This window comes from Hippocampus comes, unplaced genomic scaffold (genome assembly GCF_001891065.2).
Source record: "Hippocampus comes isolate QL1 unplaced genomic scaffold, H_comes_QL1_v1.1 scaffold335, whole genome shotgun sequence".
NCBI classification, from domain to species: domain Eukaryota; kingdom Metazoa; phylum Chordata; class Actinopteri; order Syngnathiformes; family Syngnathidae; genus Hippocampus; species Hippocampus comes.
This window is the reverse complement of record NW_017805823.1, coordinates 1070324-1096030: the sequence shown is the minus strand read 5'-3', so window position 1 is coordinate 1096030 and position 25707 is coordinate 1070324. Positions and strand designations below refer to the sequence as shown.

Below are 25707 nucleotides of genomic sequence, written 5' to 3'. Positions count from 1 at the left end.
TATATATATATACACACACACACACACACACACACACACACACACACACACGGTAATTGTTATTATTATTACCACTGCTGTTAATTTAGCGGTGGCATAAACCTTATACTGACTGATGATCTAATGAATTTGTATATGCCTCATAATCAGCACACCCAATCGGCAACTACTCCATGAAGAGTTTGACTTGAGCTTTTAATTTTTTCATGAAACCAAGACGTTTTAGACAATCCTTTGCTTCCAACTGAGAACAGTTTCAGAAATGCTCCTTTCGGTTCCAGGAAGAGCTTGAGAGAAGTGGCCTCGACCCAGCAAATACATTCGATAGTAGGCGACAACATCTGACCTCACACCTTTGTGACAGCACAAAAATTCCAGCACACTACATAGGCTGGTCGTACCTGTAGCGGTCATAGCTAGAATAGGGGAGGAAACATTTGTTTGTATTGTGGCTCTAGGATAACCTCAATGGTGTACATTACATAAGTCAACTGGATGTAATGCATTTTTTGTGATGTTGTGGATTCTAGGAGATGTGCAGAATGGGAAGACAACCAACGGTGTCCATAATAGCAAGATACAACTTAGGTAAATTTTAATGCTGTCCATTGACGACGACATTTGAATTGTTTTTGAAGCAATGATTTTCTTTTAACGGCACAATATTTCATGAAACCTGACCACAAATGATTGTTTTCAGAACCATAACCTTTCGCAAGAGAAAGTACCGGTCTGTAAACTCGGCACAGTAAATATTCATGCTGTCTTTCTAGCTGTTGCAGCTTCTCTGATCTTCCTCCACATTTGGAAAAGATCAAACAACAAGCAAATGATGCGTTTGCACGGCAGCATTGGACGCAGGCCATCCAACTGTATAGTTTAGGAATTAATCATTCCAGCTGCAACGCCATTCTCTACGGAAACCGGGCTGCAGCCTACATGAAGCGGAAATGGTAGGAGTCATTCTGTTATATGACGTGATGTCAAATCCCTGCATGATATCCAATCATCATCTTCTATTCAGAATCGTCTTTATTGGCCAAGTACGTTAAAAATAGAAAAAGCACCAGGAATTTATCTCGGTTCTCCATGTTTGTAAATTCTCCATGTTTGTAAATGTTGTAGGGATGGAGACCACTATGACGCACTCAAGGATTGTTTGAAGGCACTGACGCTAAACCCGGATCATCTGAAGGCTCATTTCAGACTTGCACGGTGTCTATTTGAGCTCAAGTATGTGTCTAAAGCACTGAAATGCCTCAACGATTTCAAAGAAAAATTTCCAGAGCAAGCCCACAGCACTGCGTGTGATGCTTTGGATAAGGATATCAAGGCCTTCTCAAACACAAAATCAGGTGGGCTAAAAGTCTTTGATGCTGTCCCTTGTTTAATGCATAGATTTCTCATTCCTCGTTTATCGTCATTTACTAAAACTAGAATGGCCATCAGTGGAGAAGAACATTGCCAAGGTCAAAATATCCCAATTTGGTTTTGAATCTTTCATCTCCTGTGTATGTTTAAAATATGTCATCAAAATTCTTGCATAATGCACTGATACATTTCAGAAATGTATGCATAATACCTTGGCCAGACATCCCAATTTTTTTTTCATTTGCAGTAATGTGAAAAACTAAATAATAATTGAACATAGCAATCTTAGTTGGGGCTGCAACAAATGTAATGTTGTTTATGTGGAAATGGCAGTCAATTCTTGGATTTGAATGCAATTTTCAGTGATTTAGAAATGAACTGTTTTTTTTTTCTGGCACTAGGCAAGTCTTAATTGTGGTCTGTTCTTGACTTTATTTTCTATGTAAGTAAAAATTAAATACTTATTTTTGTGTTTGCATGAGTGACATAATTTTTTATCTCTAACCAGCAGAAGATGATTCCAACAGCTCCCTCCGATTCCATTCAATTAGTCAGTTGGACCCCATCCCCATGGATGAGTTTGTTTTTCGAGAGCAAAGCTTGGACTATAAGCACAGATACTGTGGTCACTGCAACACCACCACGGATATAAAAGAAGCCAACTTCTTTGGAAGGTCAGTGATGAGAGCTCACTCAAGGCCAGTTGCAAGCACTGCAAATAAAACAGTCAGCAGTGACTCTTTGAAAAAAGTGTTTTTTAAATGTAGTTTTGCATTAGAAACTGAATGAAACGCCAATATCAAACAGTCACTCTATTGTCTAATTCCAAGTTCATAGGGTCAGTCTGACTCCAAATCTTTCCTGCGCAGCAAAGGCCAGTACATCGTCAGCGGGTCAGACGATGGCTCGTTCTTTATCTGGGAAAAGGAGACAACAAATCTGGTGCGTATCATGCAAGGGGACGAGTCCATAGTCAACTGTTTGCAGCCTCACCCGACCTGCTGCTTCCTGGCCTCGAGTGGTATTGACCCTGTGGTCCGATTATGGAACCCTAGACCAGAGGTAAGCAACTTGTGTTTGGATGAATGCATGAAAGTTTTAAGCCCGTGTCTCACTGAGCGGCGAAGGTTGGCAAGTGTTTTCGCATGGTCAAATGTTTATTTTTCATCTGGGCTCATTCAAGGTCACAAAAGACGTTGTTCGCCGGACGTGAAACAACAGGTTTAGCGGTTGCAAAAAGTTTTTCTTGTCACCAGGAAATTTTCATCATGCTGGGTGTCAAAGGAGAGGTGCCCACTTAGCTATTTTGAACATTTAAAAAATATCCTGCTGACAAGAAAAACTGGTTGTGACTTTGAACAAACCTTATCGTAAACAGTATGAAAAACAGTTCTAGACCATAAATATAAAACAATAAAATCAACAGTAGATGCAGTGGTAACTGAGCCTTAAAAAAATGTCAATCAATACAAATATAAACTGAGAACCTCCCTTCCAAAGTTTTTGATTTTTTTTTTTCTTCTAAATGTCCACAAAGTATAGCTTTTCCCTCTTGTCTCCGTCACTCGTTCATTCTTTTGTTTTCTGACAGACCGAGAGCGAAAATGGCCGAGTGGTAGAGGACATGGAAGGTGCAGCTCAGGCCAACCAGCGGCGAATGAACGCGGATCCACTGGAGGTTATGCTGCTCAACATGGGCTATCGTACCGCAGGATTGCGTGGCGTAGGCCCAGATGGTTCTGATGATGAGGACACCTCAGATGGACAAATGCAATGTAGACCAAGCTAAAACGAGCTGATGGCCATTCTGTAGAATGGAAGTAGTAAGCAAAGCGCTGTGCCCCGTTTGTTTGAGCCCCAATTTGCCCTCCTTTCTATCACACTGTAGCCTCTCAACTCACTCTGTGTTGCCAGGCAGACACCTCGCACATCTCCCCCAGTTTGTCACACAGATGGGCAAGTTCTGCACTGCTCCCTGAGGTTTATGTTGGGTGTCAGAGGAGAGGTGCCCACTTACCTATTTTGAACATTTAAAAAAATATCCTGCCGACAAGAAAAACTGGTTGCAACTTTGAACAAACCTTGTAGCAAACAGTATGAAAAACAGTTCTTGACCAAAAATATAAAACAATAAAATCAACAGTAAGTGCATTGGTAACTGGGCCTTGAAAAAAATGTCAATCCATACAATCATAAACCGAGAACCTCCCTTCCAAAGTTTTTGATGGTTTTTTTTTTTTGTCCAAGAAGTGTAGCTTTTCCTTCTTGTCTCCGTCACTCATTAATTCATTCCTTTGTTTCCTGATAGACCGAGAGCGAAAATGGCCGAGTGGTAGAGGACATGGAAGGTGCAGCTCAGGCCAACCAGCGGCGAATGAACGCGGATCCACTGGAGGTTATGCTGCTCAACATGGGCTATCGTACCGCAGGATTGCGTGGCGTAGGCCCAGATGGTTCTGATGATGAGGACAGCTCAGATGGACAAGTGCAATGTAGACCAAGCTAAGGCGAGCTGATGGCCATTCTGTAGAAATGGAAGTAGTAAGCAAAGCTCTGTGCCCGTTTCTGATTGAGCCCTAATTTGCCCTCGTTTCTATTACACGATAGCCTCTCTCAACTTAATCTGTGTTGCCACGCAGACACCTCGCACATCTCCCCCAGTTTGTCACACAGATGGGCAAGTTCTGCACTTCTCCCTCAGGTTTATGTTGGGTGTCAAAGGAGAGGTGCCCAATTACCTATTTTCAGGTTACTGTGGCCCTGCAGCGGCACTGACCTTGTTGGAGGATCATGTCACAGTTGAAGGGTGCACACATCTCAGAAAGGACGTACAATCGGCTTGTTGCCTAGAGTCTTGACTTTTCAATTGGAGTTCTCGAAGCCTGCAATGAAATGTCATTCTTCATCTAATGAAAGTTGCATGTCGCAAGGATATGGATGAGCTTTGTTTGGTTAACAAGCTTGTAAGAATTGTCTTCTGCCAAAGTTTTCCCTCCATCAGTCAAATGGCCAAGGATTTGTGTTTGTTTAATCCCAAAAATGGGACGTTTCATATAATTCATTCAGCCAGAGACAGTTCATTTAGACAATTAAGTAGGTTAATTGAACCTACTTAGTTAATTTTCCATTTGAAGTCCTCTTGATTTCAAATGCAATTTAGTGTGAAAATATTTTTTGTTTGTTGAAAGTGGACACATGCTTTGAGGCTGTGATGAGTATGCACCAAGTATTTGATAACAACTGCTGCGTGTCGCTAGCTCTCATCCTTGGCTACTCTACACTTCGATGCTCTAAAGTGAATAAATGTTAACATATGCAAAAGTAGGCTTACATGTGTTTTACTTTGTTCATCGAGTTCACCTATTTCTTTTTGAGTCATTATGATACTGTTTGCTGGAATCACAGACACAAACTTTAAATAATAAAATAACAGAAATCTTGCTTGTGTTTTTTCTCCCGCAGTACCGTTGAAAATAAATTAAGTTAGCAGAGAGGTACTGAAAGCGAGGCCATGCTTTCAACCTGGTATTGTACTCATACATCAATGACATATTCACCATCTGCTTTTGCTGACGATGAAACAATTGTGTGTACAGCAAATCACCATTGGGGCAACACATGTGCCATATATTGTACGATAATGAGGTCACCCAGCTTCAGCGGAGTTTACAGTGATAAAGTTAGAAGCTGACTAGGCAGTGTGAATGATGAACAGACCCGAAAAGTAAAACAATCTAGTTTTCATGAATCCGATATGTTCAGTCCCAAAGGTCCCTGGGCCTAAATCTGCCAGCAGGGTATTTTTCCACCTAAAAAAAATGGACCAGGAACTTTATTTTTAGGAGAGGTCATATGGTATGAACATGGAAGGTTCCTCGAAAATGTTGTAGTTCTAGGCTAAAGTTCTTGTGGTGAAAGCAGGCTTATAATGAAGTGTTTTAATATCACTTCATAAGTAAGCCTTTAGAAACAAATATGCAAATGTTTGACAACTTGCAACTGTGCAACGTAGCCTACTGTACATCTGGAGCAGTGGAGAATATTCCGGGATATGAGAAAAAAAAAATCAAAAATAAATAAAATAAACAGCTCGGATAATGAATGGAAGTATTCATTTGAGCAGATCACGATGGATCTTTGGCTTGTCAAAACTGTAACAAGAATTGCACTGACTAACCAATCAGGATGAAAAAAAATAGTATAGACTCGGGAATACATGAATGCAATTTCATTTAACAAATATTAGAATAAATTGTACATTTAGGTCAGTGCTTCTGATTGTGTTGTGGCCATGAAAGATGGCTCACCCCTAATGGTTCATGTGGGTGCTGGAATAAAGTGCCCTTTGTATAGACATGTATGTACTAGCCGTAATACAATACATATGTCATCGTTTCGAATGGCAAGGAGTCTTGAAGTCCATCCATTTTCTTGAACCGCTGAATAGAGCGATGCTGCGTTCATGGACTGCAGATCCGTCCACGGTGACGCGATCACGCACTGCCTAGTTGCCTGCTGTACATCACCGTCATCGTTAACCCGTCAGAGGTCGATCGGTGATGGCGGAAGCGCACAACGTCGTCATAATGAAGAACTACCACGGAGATTTCTTAAACGACAAAAAGAGCACCCGCTACCCCTATTCCATCGTCTGGACTCCCATTCCTATTTTGTCGTAAGAAGCTAACGCTCGAGCTATTGCTAGTTAGCAGCGTTCAGTTTGGCCACGTCGGATGTATTATTTCATTCACCAACGGGCATTAAGTATCTTTGCATCTCACTGTCCCTAACTATTGAACTGCTCTAAGAATTGAACAAGTATAATGTTTTCAGTCGATCTTTATGAGAAATGACGTCTGTTTTCATTCTGCAGGTGGGTGCTGCCTTTCATCGGCCATATGGGGATATGCACCTCTTCCGGAATCATCAGAGATTTTGCAGGATCTTACTTTGTCTCGGTTGGTATCGTTGATCTATCGACCCCATAAGGAATATAAATAATATTTGGCATTGTTTAAATTGTCATTAGTCGTTGATTTTACACGAATCCATATATGGACTGAATGTTTCAATTTTCCAGGAGGACAATATGGGTTTCGGGAGACCAACAAAGTAAGTAATAAATCTGATAATTATAATGATACCAATGCCAATAATAGTGACCAAGAATAAATTAAATCTTCCCATACTTAGGTACTGGAAGCTTGATGTTAACAAAGTGCGTGGCAATGGTGCTGCGACTTGGGACAAAGCAGTATATGATGCATCTGAGGAATACAAAAGCAGGCAGGTAAGAAATATCAATCTGGACATTTAATCATAAATTCTGAAGCAGAATTAAAATTTTAATAACTACTTTTGTGTTTGTTAAAGCACAACCTGTGTTTTGATAACTGCCATTCCCACGTCGCCATGGCCCTCAATTTAATGCGCTATGACAACAGCTCCTCTTGGAACATGATCAACTTGTGCTTTGGATCCCTCATTCATGGCAAATATGTGAGGTAAGCATTGACAACACATTCACGTTTTACCAACAATAATTAAATTGCAGAGTTCATTTGCAAACGGAGCCACCTCTACAAAGGCTCACAATTGGCCAATTGAACCATTGGAGCACATCATTCAAATCCGTCCATCCATACATCCACCCAACCATCCATTAGTCAATTTTGTTTTGTGGTAATAACATGTTTTTTTTTTAGAGAATGTATTTATTAATTTTCATTTTCTGTTTACTAATATGCCTACAGAGCACATTCAATGGAAAAATGTTATTTACACGTGTGTGTGTGTGTGTGTGTGTGTGTGTGTGTGTGTGTGTGTGTGTGTGTGTGTGTGTGTGTGTGGAGAAAGAGAGAGAGAGACAGACAGACAGACAGACAGAGAGACAGACAAAATGGGTAATACTTACTTTCGAGTCACCAACCCGGTCTTACTTTTGGAAGTTTATACATTACTTTCGAGTCACCAACCCGGTCTTACTTTTGGAGGTTTATACAATACTTATCTTATTTATATGAGGATCTAAAGCTCGAATCAAACACTCATCTGCCTATCTATAGTCTCCATGTACTTCTCCATCTCTACAGATTGTCAAAGTCAACTCAAAACTTTGCAGAAACTGCCAGTAATCTAGTTATTGACACTTAACAACTATCAGCGTTTGAAATGACACTTAACAACGTATCTGCCTTTGCAATGAAAAAGCGACATATCCAACTGCTATGGTCGTTGGGATATGTTGCAATTGTTAGCACAAAGGACAAACCCCTCTCTTTATCACGGGACAAAAAGAACCAAGTGGAGGTCGAGCAGCGTCTTTGTTCAACTTTTGAGGTTCCATTTTAAGCTATCCATATTTTAGGCAGGTTTCACCTTAATTTATTTTGCAGTGTGTATTTTGGTGCTCGGGCAGTAGTGGTTGAAGCATCTATATCACGAATGTGCACAGGACGTTTATTAAGCCCACTTTTCTGCCTCATACAGACATATGGCTGAGAGTCACCCCCTCATTATTCTCCGTTGACCCACATAGAGAATGCTGGCGTCACAGTTTGTGCTGCCTACGCACATCCACTTCGACGCCACAGGAATCTGTGTAAAACAGGGGGTGCCATGCAATCTATCACTGACAGAAGCACTCACACACGTGCCACCACTGGAGGTTACTTCTCCGCTGGGGCTCACTGCACTAGGTGGTGGGGGTGAGGTGGGAGGAAGGACAGTCGGACATCAAGCATGGGGGAAAAAAGACACTGGGCCATGTCATTGTCTCTCCATGATCCAGGGGGTGGGTGTTAGTGGGGGGCTTTGCACAATATACAAGTTTGTAGTTGACAAGCCCTCTAATGTTCTTTGCCCTCTTTGTATCCTTTAGTTGGTCCGCGTTCCTCAAGACCTGGCTACCCTTCATCATTCTCTCCGTTGTAATCGGCATGGTCGTCCTAACATTCAACCTTCAGTAATACACTACACCAGGAGACACATTTATAACAATTTCTTTGACACATCTTATGTTTGATTGAGATTTTGGCAGTGGTGATTTGTATGCTGTAAAGTATTGCAAGCAAATGTTAGATTCTTTTCTGCTCGGGCTCTTTGATGTTATGCTGAGTTTAACATGTATTTTTCATAATGAACGTGTTTCCAGACCGGCTAATGTGCATTCCAGTGATGAAGAAAGGAAATGACAATGTGTATCGCGATACAATCTCAATGCTGAAAGTATTCATCAGTTATTAAAGAAAGTAGGTGATACAAAGCGCTGCAAAGACAGAAGGATGAATGACCCATTTGAAGGAAAAATGACCCTGAGTAGATAAATGTGTTTATTGTATTTTTTTTTTTTTTTTTTAAGGTAGGATGCATATTTTGTTCAATGCTTAGAGACTGTATAGCTTCATTCAGGAATGTAATTTTAGCATCAAACAAGCAAAATACGTTTGTATGTGTATTACAATGTGGCTGCTCTGATTGTCCGCTGTAGCTTTAAGGGGACTACACACATTTTTTCATCCAGCAGATTCTGCAATACAAGCTCTGCCATCAATTTACAAGACCCTTTATTCCCAGAGTGCAGCAGATGAGGAGGGACTATTGCTCGGGAGCTTTTTACTCATGTTGGCATTACTTTGTGAGATCCGCTGCATTAAAATATAGACTGTCTTTATTCCGGTCTGTCTTTTTTTTTTTGTAGTTCTATATTGGAGACTGTTTAGCAATGAGTATTTCAGCAGTTTGGGTGCTTTTGGGATTACTATTTTGTGCCCAGTCCCGGTGCTCAGAGTGTCCTGGTGGCTGTGAGTGTTTTGCTGTCACACGCACAGTGAAATGTGTGTCTACGGATCTTCTGATGGTGCCACAAATTATTCCAGGATATGCAAAGACTGTCATCATCACGGAGAATACTATTCACAGAATTGGACCTGATTCCTTTAAAGAGCTGGAGAATGTTTCCAAGGTCATTTTAAGCAATAATAGGTGAGAATGCACCATATTCGTTCATGTTGAGACAAAATGGCTTTCAAGCTGTGTAAATCTAACAAGAACATTTTGTGTGTGTTTATTAACAATCGTACATTTTTCAAATGGTTAACCATGGAAGTTGTCCCCTCAGGATGACACAGATGGCATCACACAGCTTCTCTGCTCTCATCAACCTGCACTTCCTGGACCTCAGCGGTAACCAGTTGTCAGTTATCCATCCGGAAGCTCTGAGCATCCCCGGGAGTCCTCTGCAAGAGCTCAACTTGAGCCGCTCGCTCTACAACTTCACCGCACTGACAGACCTCACCACGGCTCTCCGCTGGGGGGACCTCCGGGGGCTCCTCTGTCTTGACCTCTCCGGGAATCACCTTGCTCTGCTTCCCCCGGGGATATTCTCTGACCTGCTCAGTCTGCAGCAGCTCTTCCTTAGCAACAACTCTCTGGTGGCAGTCTACAGCGGAACCTTCTCCGGCATGAACAACCTAGAGCTGCTTGACTTGTCACACAATGCCTTCAGGACATTCGGGACTGATGATCTCAAAGAGCTGGAGAAGCTCGGAAGCATTCGGATCCTTTTGGGTAAAAATCCCTACTCCTGCTCCTGTGAGATCCAGAATTTTGTGGCTTGGTTGAATAATTCACGGGCTCAAATAGATGTAGACTCTGTGAGGTGCATCTCACCAAAGGGGTTGACCAACAGCCAGCTCAGAGGACTTGGGTTGAGGGCCATCGGATGCATTGTTCCCACCCAAACAGAGATTAGTGACCTTAGCCTACAGACGTCGTATGTCTTCCTTGGGCTCGTGCTGGGCTTTGTGGGCATGGTCTTCCTCTTCGTACTCTACCTGAATCGTAAAGGCATGAAGAGGTGGATAATTGAAATGAGAGATGCATGTCATGATGTCATGGAGGGATATCACTATCGATATGAGATTGACTCAGATCCACGCTTGGGGCACATCTCAGCCCACAACGGCATCAGCAGGGCACGTCAGCATGTAGAAATATCTCTGTCACAGGAGCCACCAGATGACACTTGTATTGTTGCCGAAGACGCACAGGTCAACCCTCTAAAATCTACTTCTGAAGCTAGAAATGTCTTGTAGACTAGTTGAATGCCAGTAGGTTTAGTTTGTTTTTTTGTCTCAGAGCTTCTGCATGTACTGCAGCTAAACGTAATAAACTTAACCTTAAAAGTGCCTTCATGCTTAGATGGCACTGACTGGAATTTTTTTTTTTTTTTTTTACATGCAGTAACCTGTATTTTAATGGAATAGAGTGCATATGATTGTCAAACATGCAAAAATAACTTTAAATTATGTTTTGTTTTGGTGTGTTTTTATTATATCATTAGGTAACATTGTGACTCAACCACTACATTAGGTACACTTTCCAATCAAATAGGATACAATACAGTATCAAGAATTTTTGCCTTTGCAAAGATAAATCTTTGCATATCAATGTACACTTTCTATTGACATTTGCCAATGTATTAATTTGACATTAGATTTCCTATTGTGGCACTACTTTGTCTTATGCAGCAGTGGACAATAGCACTGCATCATACTGACATTGGTTTCACCATTTATAATAACTGTAAATATAATGGGCAGCACGTTGGATGCAACCTTAGTGAGGTACAAAAATGAAGGGATGGCTGGATGGATATAGGCCTTAATTAGCAAGTATTTCTATCTGCTCATTTGCCATTGAGCTTGTCCTCATTTGGGTCGCGGGTGAGCTGGAGCCTAACCTAGCTGATTTAGGCTAAGGTCAGGCTACACCCCGGACAGGTTTCCAGTCAATTATTTGGCACAAAGCAACTGTTCACATTCCCACAATGTAAGAGCGTTTAAATAACCCAAAAAGCAGTTGTTTTTTTTGTTTTGTTTTTTTATATATAGGAGGAGCAGATATGCAAACTCTCACCGACAAAGACTCAAACCCAGAGCCTCAAACCTTTGAGGCAAACTAACTACAGTTTCCTGTCATATAAGATAATCTTTGTAAAGGCCAAATTTCCGATACATTTCTTGTATGGTAGCACATGATATCGGAATAGAATTTGTTCAGTGAATTGACGTACTTTATAGAACATTATAAATCTTTAAATCTAATCATATACATATACAGTATCCTTAATGTACGTACAGCATATAAGTTTAATTAGTTTTACATCTGTAATTAATATTGCATAAAAGGCTGTTTCTGAGATACTGACATTAAATGTTAATTGCACATGAAATTAATACGTTTGTTGTAGTCTTTGTTTTTTTCTTTTTCATGGCATACTTGTTTTCCAGCGTGTGCAGCAGCAAGACTTCATGTGACTCACATTCTATTGCAGGTGGGGTAGCGCTATTGTTTTTCCATTGGATGTGAAAATGATTAAATGCTTCCATAGTGGGGAAAATAGGGCAGAATGAAAGATTTTGTTGGGAATTAATTTGCTGGCTCGGCTGTGTGTCCGCCACATTGTTGTCTGTGTTTGTGTGTATTTACAGAACGGATGAGAGCCCCCTCGCTTAATATATTGATGAAAGTTTTTAAAAGGAGTTCCTTGAAATCTCTTATGAGCGTTTTGCATCCACGTTTAACGTCTCTGTCTTCCGCTCCTCTGCGCATTAATACCCGCCCGGCGTGACGTCAACACTTACCTGAGGTAACAGCAGCCAGGGATTAGCCGCAGCCGTAGGTAGTTGCTAAACACTGAACGACAACAAATTCTACCGAAAGGACAACTCGAATGAGTCCTCTTAGAATTTTCTATGGAGGCGCCACTTCATTTTGGTCGATTTTTTTTTGTTTGGCCAGCGTAACTTGACTTTTTTGTATGTGGTCGGTTGTTTCAGTTTGACTCGCCAATAGAGAAACTTTTCTTTCTGCAACTTCCGCCCTTGGCTCCCCCATAAAAGTTAAACTCAACTGGTGACTCCTATGCAGTAAGTACACGATTTGTTTGTTGGCATTTACGAGCGAGGCGTTTGCTTGGTTTTGGCGTGTGTAACTATTTTGCCAATGATCAGGCTTATAAGGGCGGGACGAAAATGAGCCTGCATTATTACATTAAATTGTAGTAACGTCCCCACGTTACCTTTCTGCGTCCATTCAGGAGGGACTTAATTCACCACTTTCACATCTTATTTATTAAAACCATCCATACAAAAAAATTGATAGGACGCAACTGTTCCGTGTACCCACATCATCTGGGGCCGTTCAGAATCTAATAAGATGACACAAACGTAATACATGTAAATAACATAATCTATATTTACTGGAGATGCTAATTATTAAATATACTATCTGTGACGTTCACTACACTCGTCAAAGTTAACTGTAACAAGAAAAATGTTGATGTCAGTGAGGACCAGTTTACTGGCCTTTTGAGGGCAAATATGAATATGGTTATTGGTTAATGGAACAGTACACTTGGTAAAATATTTTCTTGTATTGGCCAGCGTTCCTGATTCTGAATTCCTTGGGAAGGTTGTTTGGCAGCACATAGAGACTGAAATCTGATTGGACAAAAATAATAACGAGTACGTGTACAAGAAGCAGTGCCAAGAGAACAGTTACAAATGAAGGGAATCGACTGTTATAAATTAATACATTTTAATGGAACAAATATTAAAATATAGATTGTAAGTTTAGGTCATTGCTTCTGATAATGTTTAGGCTAGCAGAGGCCTCCTACTTATACTGTATTTCTGGAATGAGTACCGGTTATGCAAATGGGTTTAACTTGTTGGAGAGCATTTTAAGAAGATGGTGTTTACATGTGTATTGTCCCCCCTCAGCGGGTCAGGGGGGTTCTGAGCCATGCCTGGCCACAGCAGTGGGGCCCCGCAGGCATCACGCCACCACAAACATCATAGTTCCAGAGCAGACAAGTACAGTCAGGCGCCGACAATATTCAGGCAAAGCACAAACAACCCAGACTCCTACAAGAATCCCTACAGAGAGCATCATCACAACAATCACTCCCGCTACTCAGAGACCAAACATGGTCGCAAAGCACACCCGCGCAACGGCGCCGGGCAGGGCTCAGAGACTATTGGCTTCATTCCAGGCTCGGCAGACAACACGCCCACCAACAGACAATCCTGTGGCTCCTGCTCCTCTATGGGCTGGAGTGGCTGTAAGGCCCTTATTTGCTGTGTATTGACCTGTGGATTTTATGGCAGCCGAGAGCCTTGCTTGCCCATTAACGAGAGCTCCACAGACCATCCCCCTAAAGCAAGTAGTGAGTCCCAGCCTCCTAATGGCATGGCTGTGACCAACTCCCCCGGTGGCAGCAAATCTTTTGAGCCCAACAAGTCCACTAAATCTGTTAAATTGTTGCCGACAAGCGATAGCTTCCGCTACCCGGATGTACGCATCGCAGGTCAGTCAGTGAGATATCCGGTTATGGCCTCCAAGAGGACCCGAACCTCGGGCCGGGGCGAGAGCCAGCGGCCCATCAGCAACACCAGTTTGTTATCACGTGAGGACTATGACTTGGATGACATGAGCGACACAGGCACGGATATTGACTCGCTTATCACCAAGAAGCTGCTGGAGCTTTATGCCTTGCATCAGATCGACCAGCTGGCCAAGTGCACCTCGGATTCGTCGTTCTCCCGCAAGACCAACGAGATCAGTGAGCTCATATACAGCATCGCTCAGGACTACAACCTTGAGGAGCAAGAGGCCGAATGCAAGCTGGTGCGCGGCGTCATCCGCATCAGTACCCGCAAGGGCAAGAAAAACAAGAGGCGTCATTCCGCCGGACAGCGTCCTAATGGGCGCAGCGATGGCACTCTGCCGGACAGTGGCAACGAGACCATGACCAACACCTTCATGAGCAGTGACTGTAAGAATCTCATATTTTCCTCATGTCATCGTAAAATAGGCAATATGACATAATGTTAGTGTTTAAACTACCGGTACTAATTTAATGACAGTGAACCCCTGTGTATCACGGGGGATACATTCCAAACCGCTTGCTTTGTGAAAACTTGCCTGCTTGCTTCAAGCCTCAAGCCATTGAGTTGTCACTCCCATTTGAAATATGCTATACTACTGAGAAGAAACAAAAGACAATCCAATTATTATATATTTAGACACTGACATGTTCAACCAAATCATAATGTCGTCTAATGAAGAACTGCTATCATAATTATATAATGAGAAGTGCCTCAGACAGGTCAGCAGAAATTAGCATGGATGTTACGGTAATAATCACCCTTCAAGCAAGTGCTTCTTAAACACACGAACAGAGTATACATCAGTTCCTACAGGCATATATATTCTCAACAAGTATCACTAAACGTTACCTTCTCTAACTCTTCTTCGTGTCCTTAATTATTCTGCATCTTTTCCAGTAGACCTCAGTGCCGCCTGGCATGTCGCAGAAACAGCATGGTATGCAGAAAGCATTCAACTCTAAATTCAGACTTGCCTGTATAGTACACAGTGAAAACCCATTCAAAAATATCAGCAATACAACAGGGATGCAAATCATAAAGTGCGAGCAACGCTACTTTCAACGGGACGCAAGACTGAATTTTCTAAATTTTTACTTTTGTGCCACTTTTGTATTGAGCAGGTAAACACTGATTGGGGGAAATGGGCCATATCAGACATCTGCTTGGTTGTAGGCATTAGCAAATGCTAAGCAGTGCACTCCATCTGGCCTGAATTACATAACTACTTAGTCAGTTAACACTTAGTTGCACCCACTTTACAAATTCTTGTCAACAATCATTTTTTTTCAACTTCTTAGATGTGACAGAGGTTTTATTTTAAAAATGTATATTTCATATTATTGTAAGCAATTTTAATACATTGCAGTTTGAATATTAACATAATTTGAATGTGGGGGGGAGAAATAATATGTAAAAATGATTTACCGGGAATTTAAATGTATTACACCTGAAAGTTAAAATGTGTACCTAAATAAAGGGTAAAATCAAACAGTACTTGAAGGTTTTATGGAAATGTATTGAACTAATACATTAAACACAACTGAACTGTCTGTGGCAGTGATTTTCGGTGTTTGAGAATGGCTAAATTGATCAAATACTAAGCCCACACAGGGTTTAAACAAGAGCTGAAGCACTTTTCTTTGGTTGAATCTCATCTCCATCACTTCACATAACCTACTTCCCATCTCCTTATAACTATGCCGTCTTTGAAATAACACATTAAGAAATACATGAACAGCAGTGGATTTTTGTTTTGTTTGTTTTTGTTCATTTGGTCTGTTCTTGTTCCCATCAATAGTTCCAGAGGTGAAAGTGTCGGAGCAGACGCCGTCGGATGAGCTGGCGAGGAAGATGAGACATTACAGCGGGAGAAGTAAGTTCCCCAAAGCCGTTGTCAAAGACAAGGCTACACAACCACCGCGTGGGTCCGCGTGCCCAAAAAAAAAAAAGATGGGCAAAAAAGGGAATGTTGATATTTGGTCCAGAATAACAACTTTTAAAAATAATTATTTTACATACAATACACCTATGTACCCACCAAACATGATTTTGGAATGTGGGAGGAAACCGGAGTACCTGGAGAAAACCTAAGCAGGCATGGGGAGAACATGTAAACTCCACAAAGGAAGGCCAAAGCCCGGAATCAAACCCTGCACCTCTGCACTGTGCGTCACGCGTGCTAACCAGATGATCGCCCAGCCTCCCGTTGAACACATGAAACATATTTGAACACACACCAAAAATACTTTGGCCTGACCGATATGGATTTTTTTGAGCCTCCAGTATTTGGTAGAGTAAAATTCCAATAACCGATTATTTGAACAAGAAATTAAAAAATATATATCCAATGAATATAATAACTTATTTTTGGGTTCATTACGTAGAAGAAAAAGTGGACATCCTGTATGTATGGCAGTAAGCAGTTGCTCTTGCTTTATTGAACCAGTTTAAAACAACTTGGAAAAAGGACTGCCTCTTTTAATATTTTGATGGTCTGATTTTTTTTTGTCGGATTTCTAAATTTTACTGTGAATAATGAATATTGCCCGGAATCTTGTTGGGGGGGGGGGGGGGGATTCAAAATTGCAATATCTGTCAGAAAAACTGTAATTCAGTCTTTTCCTGATATCATTCAGCCCCACTGTGTGCCTTTAAGAGGCAGGGCCTCCTCGTGTGAGAGTGTCTGGGTGTGAGCTGTGGCATACAGCAGCTTCTGCGCAAGTTTGGTCATTGTGTTTAGGTGTTTTACTGTTCTCCCTGCATTAAATAAAATGCTGAAAAGGTGCATTTGCGACTGTAGGTTTCCTTTCCAACATGTGAGGGGCAGGGCATGAGAGGAAGTGCATATACTGTAAAACCCCATAAGAAATTGCCGGCAGAATTCCCCCTGCGAAACTAGTAGATGTGTTACACTAAAACTCTGGCTCGGCTGGACATTGTAATACACTACAAACGCAGTGTCGATATTTTTCGCCACCCTGAACACCCCCCTGACAACTGATGCACTTTGTCATTTTTGGGGTGAATGTAACTGGTACGTGTTGCAAAGAAAGGTTGGGACCAGGCGCTTTCAGTAAGGCAAAGCTAAATTAAGCAGTGTACGATTAGTGGTTCAACCCACATGCTTATACACACTTCTTTCCTGCTTCCCAGTAACAGAGCACCCAAGTAACAGTGAACGTGCTGCATTCCTGTCTTATTCTGTTAAGGAAATTTCGTTGCACGAATGTGTAGTGACAATAAAGCAATCCATCCATCCATCCATCCATTCTGTGCGTTTTACAATCCCCTATTTTCTCGGTCACCTTACACCCACCGATCAAGCCGTGTCCACCCCTCCAGTCGAGCGGTCACATGATACCCACAGCACCAGCAGATCAAGTCCCATTAAATATATGCCAGAGGATGTTCCTGTGGTTTGTTGTGTCATTTTAGAGGCCAACTAGGATCAGATGGATTACGGTGCAGCAGCGTGTTTTTTTTTGTTGTCGCTCTGCAAGGAGGCGTGTAAAAGGTTGAGGTATCGCGTTACACGTTTTTGTCTTGCTGCCTGGGATTGTCGCCTTCCCTCTTCAACATTTGTGTATCAGATGTAAGATTGTGTATAGTGTATATAAAACCCCAATGTATAAAATAATTGTATGAAATATGACCACATGTAACAACATCACTTTTTGGGGTAATATAATTCCGACTGAAATATGGAGGTGAAAAACTGACAGTTAACAAAAAATATAACACATTTTCCTATGTGGGATGTAGGCAGCATGCTATTTTTCCCCAGTGTTTTCCCCATGCTTGCATGTTTTGTCTCCAGGTACTCCAAACTTTCTTCCACATTCAAACTACATGCATGTTTGGTCAGTTGAACACCGTTGCAGCCAGTCCAGCGATGTTAGGCCTGTGTGGAATGACCGTCCAAAACATCTTTTGATTTTGGTTTTTAATCAGTTTTTTTAACGCTTTGCGAAGGGCAATGAAATTCTTTAAAAAACGGTTTTGCTTTTAATTGTTGAAGCCACACACACACACAAAAAAAAAATCCATTGGGAAACCCCAAAATATCGTCCTTAGAAAAAAACCTTGATTAGAGTTAGCTTCCAGGTCCCCTATGAAGTGCCACAGAACACACACAGTAGAAACAGAATGGATGCATGGAAAACTCTGCGAATGCATGTGAAGCAAGTCTTGTCTTGCCACTCTATCCCACAGTACTCTGACATGTAGTATCAAAACCGCAGATTATTTTGAAATGACATACACAACCAGAAATCCCAGCTGTACTTTTAAAGATGCTTGTTGAACTAATCATCGTTGTTCTGTTGACCCCCCCTCCCTCCTCTCACACACACACACACACACACACACACACACACACACACACACACACACACGCGCGCGCGCGCGCATATTTTTGACAGAGGTGTGTCAATCTTCAACAGCAAGTGTTTCTAAGATGAGATACAGTAATAGCTGTGCGTCTGTTTCAGCATACTCCTCCAGCAGCGCCATGGTCTGTTCGCCATCCCTGCACGACACCGAGACAGACTCGTCAGGTGCTCCTCTTCTTGCGCTCTAGTGACATGGCCAAATACATGGCTGGCTTTATCCTCCCGCTTTCATTTACCGAATGCTGTTACACACTGCTGGGTGGTTGTCAGTAAAGGAGTGGAACTTCCGTTAGAAGTTTCGCTAAGGGATTTGGGAAGTTTGACATCATCCCATGGGAATTAACTGGACATTTGAATTGAATGCTTTTCCGTGCTCTGCCTCATTTAATTTTTTTGCTAGAACTCATAATACATTTTTTTAACTTTTAGTGTTACGACACACACACACACACACACACAAACACACACACACACACAAGCCAATGCAACATTTACAGTCGATCCCAGAAAAATTCCCAAATTGCCCTGAGAGGTTTAAAATTTTATATCGATGGATTTTTGCAACCCGGGTGAGTTGTAAGTCTCAATGCTGCTAATGTATGCCATGATAAATTTACCTCCCTTAGTCAACAGTTATTTCATGTACCAAGTGAGAGGTTTTATCATTATTATTATTATTATGTTACTATTATTATACCTGTTACATGTGTCAATTTGCAGTGTCATGATTGAAAAAGATGAATGTCTACACTCCAGGCTGGTTTGACAGTTACAGCACATGAGTGGTCGAACAGAATGACCTGAAGGCTTATACATGTGATTGTTCAACTTTTGTCAGGGCTCAGTGACTCAGGCCTTTTCAAAAACACTATCATGTTTTGACTAAAGGATTCAGCCATATTTCCTCGTAAATATTTCTCAGTTACTTTTTGCTTTGTTAACCCACTTGTGGCATTTGAATGTTTTTTTGGTTGTTTTTTTTTTTTTTTTTTTTTTTTTTTTAAATTCAGTGGTGAGTGCTATTTTGAATAAGGTAAAAATCTCCATTCCCTTTGTTTCATGTTCAATAAAGATGTATATTTGTATATGGTTGTAATTGTTTTTTATCTGCATGTGAATTAAGATGCTCATATGAGTTGTGTATTGCTTCCATTAAAGAAAAACACATTTATGCGGTTAAAGTGTATAGGGGATGGGCAAAGTATGGCATGTGGACCACCTACATGAGTTTTTTTTTTTTTTTTTTATCTGACCCACTCAGTATTTGCATGATCAAGAGTCTTGTATTTATTTCTGTTTTTTGCCAAAACGTGGTTATTTAAAAGTATGTATTCATACATCTCATTAAACAAGAAAAAGTGTTTTCCATAGTTTTTTTATAAACCTCGTCTATGAATGACCCATGGCCCCTTTGTCTTTAAAAAAAAAAAAAAATGTGTTCCTGAAGTAGCGAAGTCTGGCCATCCCGGTGTAAGATATATTTCAACAAGGTGACGGTCATGTCCAGGTTTTTTTAACGCTCTTCAGTCTACTCTACCTCTTTTTGTCACTTTGCATTGTTTTTTGTCATCTCTCTGAGGCGACAATGATGCGAAAGGTAGGGTTTTTCCGCTTTGAGCAAAAGCAGGAACTTGTTTGGCTGGTTCTGAAAAAATAGGAAATCAAATCTTAGGGGTTGTTTTTTTTTTTTTTACTGTGGAGTTGCAGTGCAGAGTGCGGCCTGATTTGTTGTTATTCTTTTTTGGTTGGGTAGACTTTTATTCAATGTTTTTTTTCTAATATATAGTATTTAAGGGTTCAATTTGGGAATAAAGATGAATAATTTCTGCCTACCTGAGTCAAAACACAAGTGATTAAACCATTCTTCAGTTTTTTGCCATAACAACAATAAAGAAAAACACTGTGCACTGGACTTCAGGAGTGTATTTTCACCCCCTCTGCCTAATGTTGTCATGACTTGCTTTTGTGTCACCCTGTTTTCTCTCTGCCCTCATCAGCACATTCCTGTTTTACCTGTATGAGCTGTCAGAAAGAAGGTCTTTCACAACGAAGATTACAATGGCTCCAACCACAAAACCAGGCTCCTTTCAAATTATGATGTGGAACACTTTTAGGTACGTGTCATTTGCACATCGATTGCAAGATTACACGATTCCTTTTAAGCAGAGTAGCAAGAGAGAACGCCTCAACGTTTAACTCATTGATAGGTAATTTCCACTTGTATCCACTAGAGGGAGACACAGTACAGTAAACCTACATGACTCGCCATGTAGGAAACAAGTGTTCTATAGCTTTGGAAATGTGACAGTGCGTATAAGCAGAGGTATGAAAGTGTGTTCAAACCAAATTAGAAATGACACAAGACAAAAAAAATCATATTAATTGTTGTTGATGAAATTACGTTTACTTGTGCAAGTTATATGTAGCCAATTTAAAATCTATACATTAGCGTTAGTTGGTTACAATGCTAGAGGTTGTGATCGACGTTACCGGGATCAAGCAAGTATAGTTGTTCTGTATGGTGATTGACAGGCGCATCTTAATACATTGGAATATTGACGAGAGGTTCATTTATTTTAGTAGTTTCATTCAAAAAGTAAATTTCGTAAGATACAATGATTCACTCGGTTCTAAAAAATAACGTGGTTTCTCAGGTAATTGTAAGTACTGTATACTTGAAATGTTGAATTTGAGCTTTTCTTCAGCGTATGTCATCATCAAAATTGTTTTCACAGTAAAAAAATCTTTAACTCTGTGTGTAGTGACACAACAATATATATGACTTTAACTTGAAAATTTATTTTGAGATGATTAATTGAGATCAACCTGCAATTATTTGCGTGCCATTAAATTTGGATGTCATGCTGCTTAAGTTTAAACATTCAACATTTTGTAACACTTAAACATTGTTAAATCAATAGTTTCTAATCTTTGTAGAGCCTGACCTGAATGAAATATTATTTGCCCTTTTACTTTGATGCATGCAGATGTTCTTCCCAAAAACAAACAGCCATTTTACTGAGTCGTGCAGGCAGGCTGCCTCCTCATGACTGTCCTTGAGGATGGAAAATGTAAGAGCAAAAACTCAACATAAATGAATGCAAATTTACTGGGTAAACATACTGCACTTTGAAACAAACTCCAAAAGACCAAAACAGCGTTCATGTACAAAAATAGATTTAATTGAATTGTTCTGTCAAAAAAAAAAAAAGGTATTTACAATAGACCTAACATAACAACAAAAGGGAGGACATTAAGACAACTTTTTGTAATCATAGACAACTAAATCTCTGTGGAGATGAAACAGTTCCTGCTGTCTGCTTCCATTTAAGAAAATGTCATTAAAATGTCTTCTACCTGCCAAAGAGCATGTCCACTAGAAGCTCCAACAGGTCAGCTTGGCCGATTACAGGCCGGAATAAGAGTTCAACGATTAGACTGGGTGTGATGCTTTGCAGCATAGAGGCCGTGAGGAGGATGCGGGCGAAACGGTCCTGCCGCCTGGGATGGAGTAGCTGGACCACCTCGCTCAGGGCGTGCTGTGCCTCTTGTTGCAAGCCCTCGATGAACAGAGATGCCTTTAGATCCGGGATGTCTATTGGACGCAAAGACATTAAGAGTCTGCTTTTCAAGACATCGTAAAGCAAATGCGCGCTGTATCTCGGTTGCACATACCTGGGTTAAATATTGTCGTCCCTTTAAGGTATGCGTATTCCTTTGGACTCAAATCTAAGCTCCAGAATTTTCTGAGACAAGACTTGAGTTTGCTGACGCCAGCAATGGTGGGCTGCTCCCTGTCCATCTCAGTTCCCCCCTCACGCCGCAGAAGAATCTTCTTCAGCATGCTGTCGGCCGGTACGTCGGCCACCTCAAAGTCCACGTGCTCCTGCGCCAGGCCCAGAATGAAGAGCGGCACCCAACAGTTTTTGAGGAGTATGTACTGGTCATTGGGTGGAAGCTGCTTGAAAGCAGGTAGATTCTTCATGAAATGGACGGTTTTGACCAAAACCGATGAGGCTTCCTTGCAAATTTCCAATGGTCTTTTTAAACACACCGTTCGGCGTAGCTCACAGTTGCATCGATGAGGTATTGAATTATAGTCGTGTAGGCTCAGCCTGGTGTTATCTAATTGACTGAGAATGTTGAAGAGGATAGGATTCAACAGTCTGTCACTGCTGCACCGGCATCGGTTATCCATCATGGAGAGGCTTTTCTGGAGTGAGGCGCTCTTGCCTCCGCCACGTCTGTATTTATAAGGCCACCCAAGTGGACCTTGACTTGTCAATACACACTCCGTGAAAAACAGCCATGTGCTCTCTGCCAGGTGACTGGTGGTATAACCCTGGGAAACTGATAAGCTTTTCTCAATGAAAAGGAGCTGGTGGAGTAACGTCTGGATATCAAGAGGGCTCGGCCTTATCTTGGGGTCTGTGTCATGAACCCAGGCCGTACCAAGCTACCAAGGACTCCGAAGGTAATCAAGACAAATTCTGATGGGTCCCCACATACTGCCAGCTCATACTTGGCTGGAGCTGAGGAGGCCAACACAGGGCAGTGGGGCACTGACCCAGAAGTTAAATACTCAGGATGATGTCATTGGTACATTTTTGTAATCGTTGCAGCAAAACCTCTGAGACCTACAACCCTACCCGCCTTGCCAAATTTGTTTTAGTTTAAGTCATAATCATATATATGTGTCAGTTCAGTGTCTGAGTGATTATTGTTACCTCACAGCAAGTATGTTCTGGGTCTCAGCTTGGTTCTTTTGATAGTTCGTTATGGACCCCATATGTCAGCCATTCCCAACTAGGGTCCCATGGGCACAATCCCGTGACTGCAATTATATCAGTTTTGTGTTCAGTTAAACTGGCCCCGATATCACACTAAGTTGGTTTATGAGTACATTAAGATAAAATATTTTATATTTCAGTATGCATACTTTTTAATGAAATGTTTATATTGCAAAATCTTTCTATTCTATAATGGGCGCCTTAGCTCAATGAAGTTTGGGAGACACTGCCATAGACAGGCAGATTTTGAAAACGTGCATACTACAAATTTACAAGAAATGTAATACATCTGATCTAGTACTTAAGATGAAACCTAAAACCACCCCTCATGTCCATGGCACACCTGTTCCACAGGGTGAAATAAATCAATGAAATCTAAGGAATTTCACTCTATGCCGTCTTTTTGTGTTTTAGGTGGTCATTCATTTAAGGTAAACCCATATTGTTATCGCCGCTGTGCCTGGCACGGAGGCTTGACGCTGATAAGAAGATGACTTTATTATTGTCACAAATAAACAAACAGATGGATTTCAATGACTCATTTTATGTTTCCTTCTCCCTGAGCTGCCACCTTATCATGATGAAGGGGTTTGTACATCACAATGATCCAAGGAGCTACACTTTGTTGCCTTAACTGGCGTTGACAGCTCGAGGAAAACAGTCTCACAGGTGTGCGAGCAGACAATGGATAATTCACAAACCCTTTTTGACAATCATGTTTTCTCTTCTTTGGAGAGAGATCACTGAGCCCAATCTCTGAAGACAGACATGGAGATGAGACTGGCAGGAATTCCTGGATAGGCTCACACCTAAAGCCAACACATCCTTTTCTAGTCAGGTGTCTGATCAGACTAGGCAAGCACAACATTACAGCAAATGGTGGCCAGAGGTGAATCATTCTTTTTCATACAGTCCACAATCAAGGTGCCATGAAATGAAATTCACAAATATCCGGAACAATGCCCATCACACGCAACATCAAGTACGAACAACTTTTTGCTGATTTTAATTGACTAATAATGAATGCCTTTTTTTCCATTGCTTTGCTTTTGTGTAGCATCTCATAGTCTACTTCTATCTCATGCACTAATTTGCTCGTTAACAGTCAATCAGAGTGATCAATTCCCACAGACAGCCTACGCCATTTTGCATTGTGCCAGTAATGACTCATTCATTCAAATCATATCTTTAGAAGCACAATACACAAACATCTCTTGCTTCTTCACAATTGAAAATATTGATTTTTACTTCGGTTTGTTCCTGTTTTTATAGTATAAATGCGTGTGCAAAATTGGCCGATTTGTATATTTTATGTAACGGAACCATGACTGTGGATAGTATGATAAACAATGACTTTTTATTTATGCTATTTGTTTGCTAACATGAGAATGTTCTGACTGAAATGACAGCTGGTGGGAGGGATGGATGAATGAAATATAAATTAATTAAAGCACAGATGTTAACCCATAAGAGCCCAGACCCATTTTTCCAAAAGGTTTTGATGGGTTAAAATCAGACAAAAAGTTTTGAAAAAAGATACTGGGGAGTTCAAACTGTTTGTTACACTGGTGTCACCGTGGGCTCTTATGGGTTAAATTCAAGGCCTCTGGGCCACCACATCATTTTATGTGGCCTGTGAAAGCCAATCAAGCATGTCAACTTGCATGATGCTTCCTAAAATCCATACCAAAATTTAAAATGATCATATGTAATAAATTACAGATGTTGTCAGTATTTTCCCGTTACCAAACCCTCATTACAGTCACTTAAATAGTTGAAGAAACTATTATTCTTGACTTCTTGATATGGTTTCACAGTCATAATGGCCCTCCAAGGGAAATGACAACTACAATGTGGCCCGCGACAAAAAATGAGTTTGACACCTCTGAACTAAAGGCAGATTCCACTTAAAATTACATTCAGATCATTTGTCTCTTTGTACTTTAAATGCAGTCCACAGTTTTAAGTAACTAGTGGCCGTGTATCAGGGATAACAATGCGCCATTCATGTGAAAACGGCAGAAAAGTCACAGCATCAAAATCTTCCCCTAGGTGTGGGGGGTGTCTGGAGACTGACACAAATTGGTTGCCAGCCAATGGCAGAGATGGCGAAAACAAGTGAAAAGTGAGAATCTCAGTTATTTGGGAGGGGCTCAGAATGGAGCCACTGCGCCACGCCATGGAAAGGTGCAAGACGAGGTGGCTTGGGTGTCTGATTAGGATACCTACTGCATGTCTCCCTGGTGATGTGTTCTCGGCACGTGCAACAGGGAGAAGGCCCTGCAGACAGCTCAGGAGACGCTGGAGAGAGTATGTCTTCTGGTTGCCTGGGAACATCTGGAAGAGCTGGATGAAGTGGCTGGGGAGAGGGACTCCTGGGATTTCCTATTTTTACCGTGGTGCTCCTTTGACCCAAAACCAGAAAAGATGAGAGGGAGAGATGATATTTTTTCCACTCATGCCTCACTTTTCTTTCACCCAATCTCTGTTTAAAACCTCACAGATTACGACAACATTATTATTATTATTATTTTTAAATTAATCAGAAAATAACATGAAATTGGCATAGTAACCTTCATGGAGTCAAGGTCAGTTGAAGCTGTTAATAAGTGTTATTAAAAGCCTAAATATCATCTACCTCATGTTTGTTGTAGTTCATTAGCCTCTTCAATCATTCCGCCAAAGAAAATGTCAGAATCT

The 25707-nt window shown here is 41.1% G+C and overlaps 5 protein-coding genes and 2 long non-coding RNA genes across 12 annotated transcripts in view; 6 read left to right on the top strand and 1 right to left on the bottom strand.

Moving 5' to 3' along the window:
• The window catches only part of wdtc1 (WD and tetratricopeptide repeats 1), a 9225-nt gene extending 4414 nt beyond the window's left edge, over positions 1 to 4811 (top strand). For 2 of the 4 annotated variants that reach the window (XM_019886401.1, XM_019886400.1), the window contains exons 11-16: positions 531 to 588; positions 774 to 953; positions 1126 to 1355; positions 1880 to 2045; positions 2241 to 2433; positions 2963 to 4811. In XM_019886401.1, the coding sequence (XP_019741960.1) occupies positions 531 to 588; positions 774 to 953; positions 1126 to 1355; positions 1880 to 2045; positions 2241 to 2433; positions 2963 to 3160 (1025 nt within the window). In that variant the 3' untranslated portion in view covers positions 3161 to 4811. The remainder of the gene's footprint in view (positions 1 to 530; positions 589 to 773; positions 954 to 1125; positions 1356 to 1879; positions 2046 to 2240; positions 2434 to 2962) is intronic. The other 2 variants (XM_019886402.1, XM_019886403.1) reach the window with 2 other exon arrangements.
• Positions 4812 to 5861: 1050 nt separating this feature from the next.
• LOC109525677 (transmembrane protein 222) lies at positions 5862 to 9043 on the top strand. The gene is made up of 6 exons (XM_019886406.1): positions 5862 to 6046; positions 6245 to 6329; positions 6452 to 6483; positions 6565 to 6661; positions 6745 to 6875; positions 8252 to 9043. The coding sequence occupies exons 1-6, from the start codon at positions 5931 to 5933 to the stop codon at positions 8337 to 8339; spliced, it is 549 nt and encodes a 182-aa protein (XP_019741965.1). The 5' UTR covers positions 5862 to 5930; the 3' UTR covers positions 8340 to 9043.
• A 28-nt stretch (positions 9044 to 9071) lies between these two features.
• On the top strand, positions 9072 to 10559 carry LOC109525676 (trophoblast glycoprotein-like). Its single transcript, XM_019886405.1, has 2 exons — positions 9072 to 9354; positions 9491 to 10559. Exons 1-2 carry the CDS (start codon positions 9095 to 9097, stop codon positions 10464 to 10466), a joined length of 1236 nt encoding a protein of 411 aa, XP_019741964.1. The 5' UTR covers positions 9072 to 9094; the 3' UTR covers positions 10467 to 10559.
• A 1443-nt stretch (positions 10560 to 12002) lies between these two features.
• kdf1a (keratinocyte differentiation factor 1a) lies at positions 12003 to 19580 on the top strand. 2 transcript variants are annotated; one of them, XM_019886438.1, is made up of 4 exons: positions 12003 to 12302; positions 13158 to 14212; positions 15625 to 15699; positions 18317 to 19580. In XM_019886438.1, the coding sequence occupies exons 2-4, from the start codon at positions 13180 to 13182 to the stop codon at positions 18403 to 18405; spliced, it is 1197 nt and encodes a 398-aa protein (XP_019741997.1). In that variant the 5' UTR covers positions 12003 to 12302; positions 13158 to 13179; the 3' UTR covers positions 18406 to 19580. The 2 variants fall into 2 exon arrangements, with proteins under 2 accessions (XP_019741997.1, XP_019741998.1); XM_019886439.1 differs by lacking the exon at positions 18317 to 19580 and adding an exon at positions 17262 to 17801.
• Positions 19581 to 19861: 281 nt separating this feature from the next.
• On the top strand, positions 19862 to 25438 carry LOC109525575 (uncharacterized). 2 transcript variants are annotated; one of them, XR_002170171.1, is made up of 3 exons: positions 19862 to 20331; positions 23745 to 23845; positions 25278 to 25438. It is a non-coding gene; the product is annotated as an uncharacterized LOC109525575 (long non-coding RNA). The 2 variants fall into 2 exon arrangements; XR_002170172.1 differs by lacking the exon at positions 19862 to 20331 and adding an exon at positions 22117 to 22189.
• On the top strand, positions 20341 to 21594 carry LOC109525576 (uncharacterized). The gene is made up of 2 exons (XR_002170173.1): positions 20341 to 20464; positions 21205 to 21594. It is a non-coding gene; the product is annotated as an uncharacterized LOC109525576 (long non-coding RNA).
• Positions 20997 to 23702, bottom strand: nr0b2a (nuclear receptor subfamily 0, group B, member 2a). Its single transcript, XM_019886157.1, has 2 exons — positions 21893 to 23702; positions 20997 to 21812 (listed from the first exon to the last, which is right to left on the bottom strand). Exons 1-2 carry the CDS (start codon positions 22416 to 22418, stop codon positions 21571 to 21573), a joined length of 768 nt encoding a protein of 255 aa, XP_019741716.1. The 5' UTR covers positions 22419 to 23702; the 3' UTR covers positions 20997 to 21570.
• Positions 25439 to 25707: the final 269 nt, after the last annotated feature.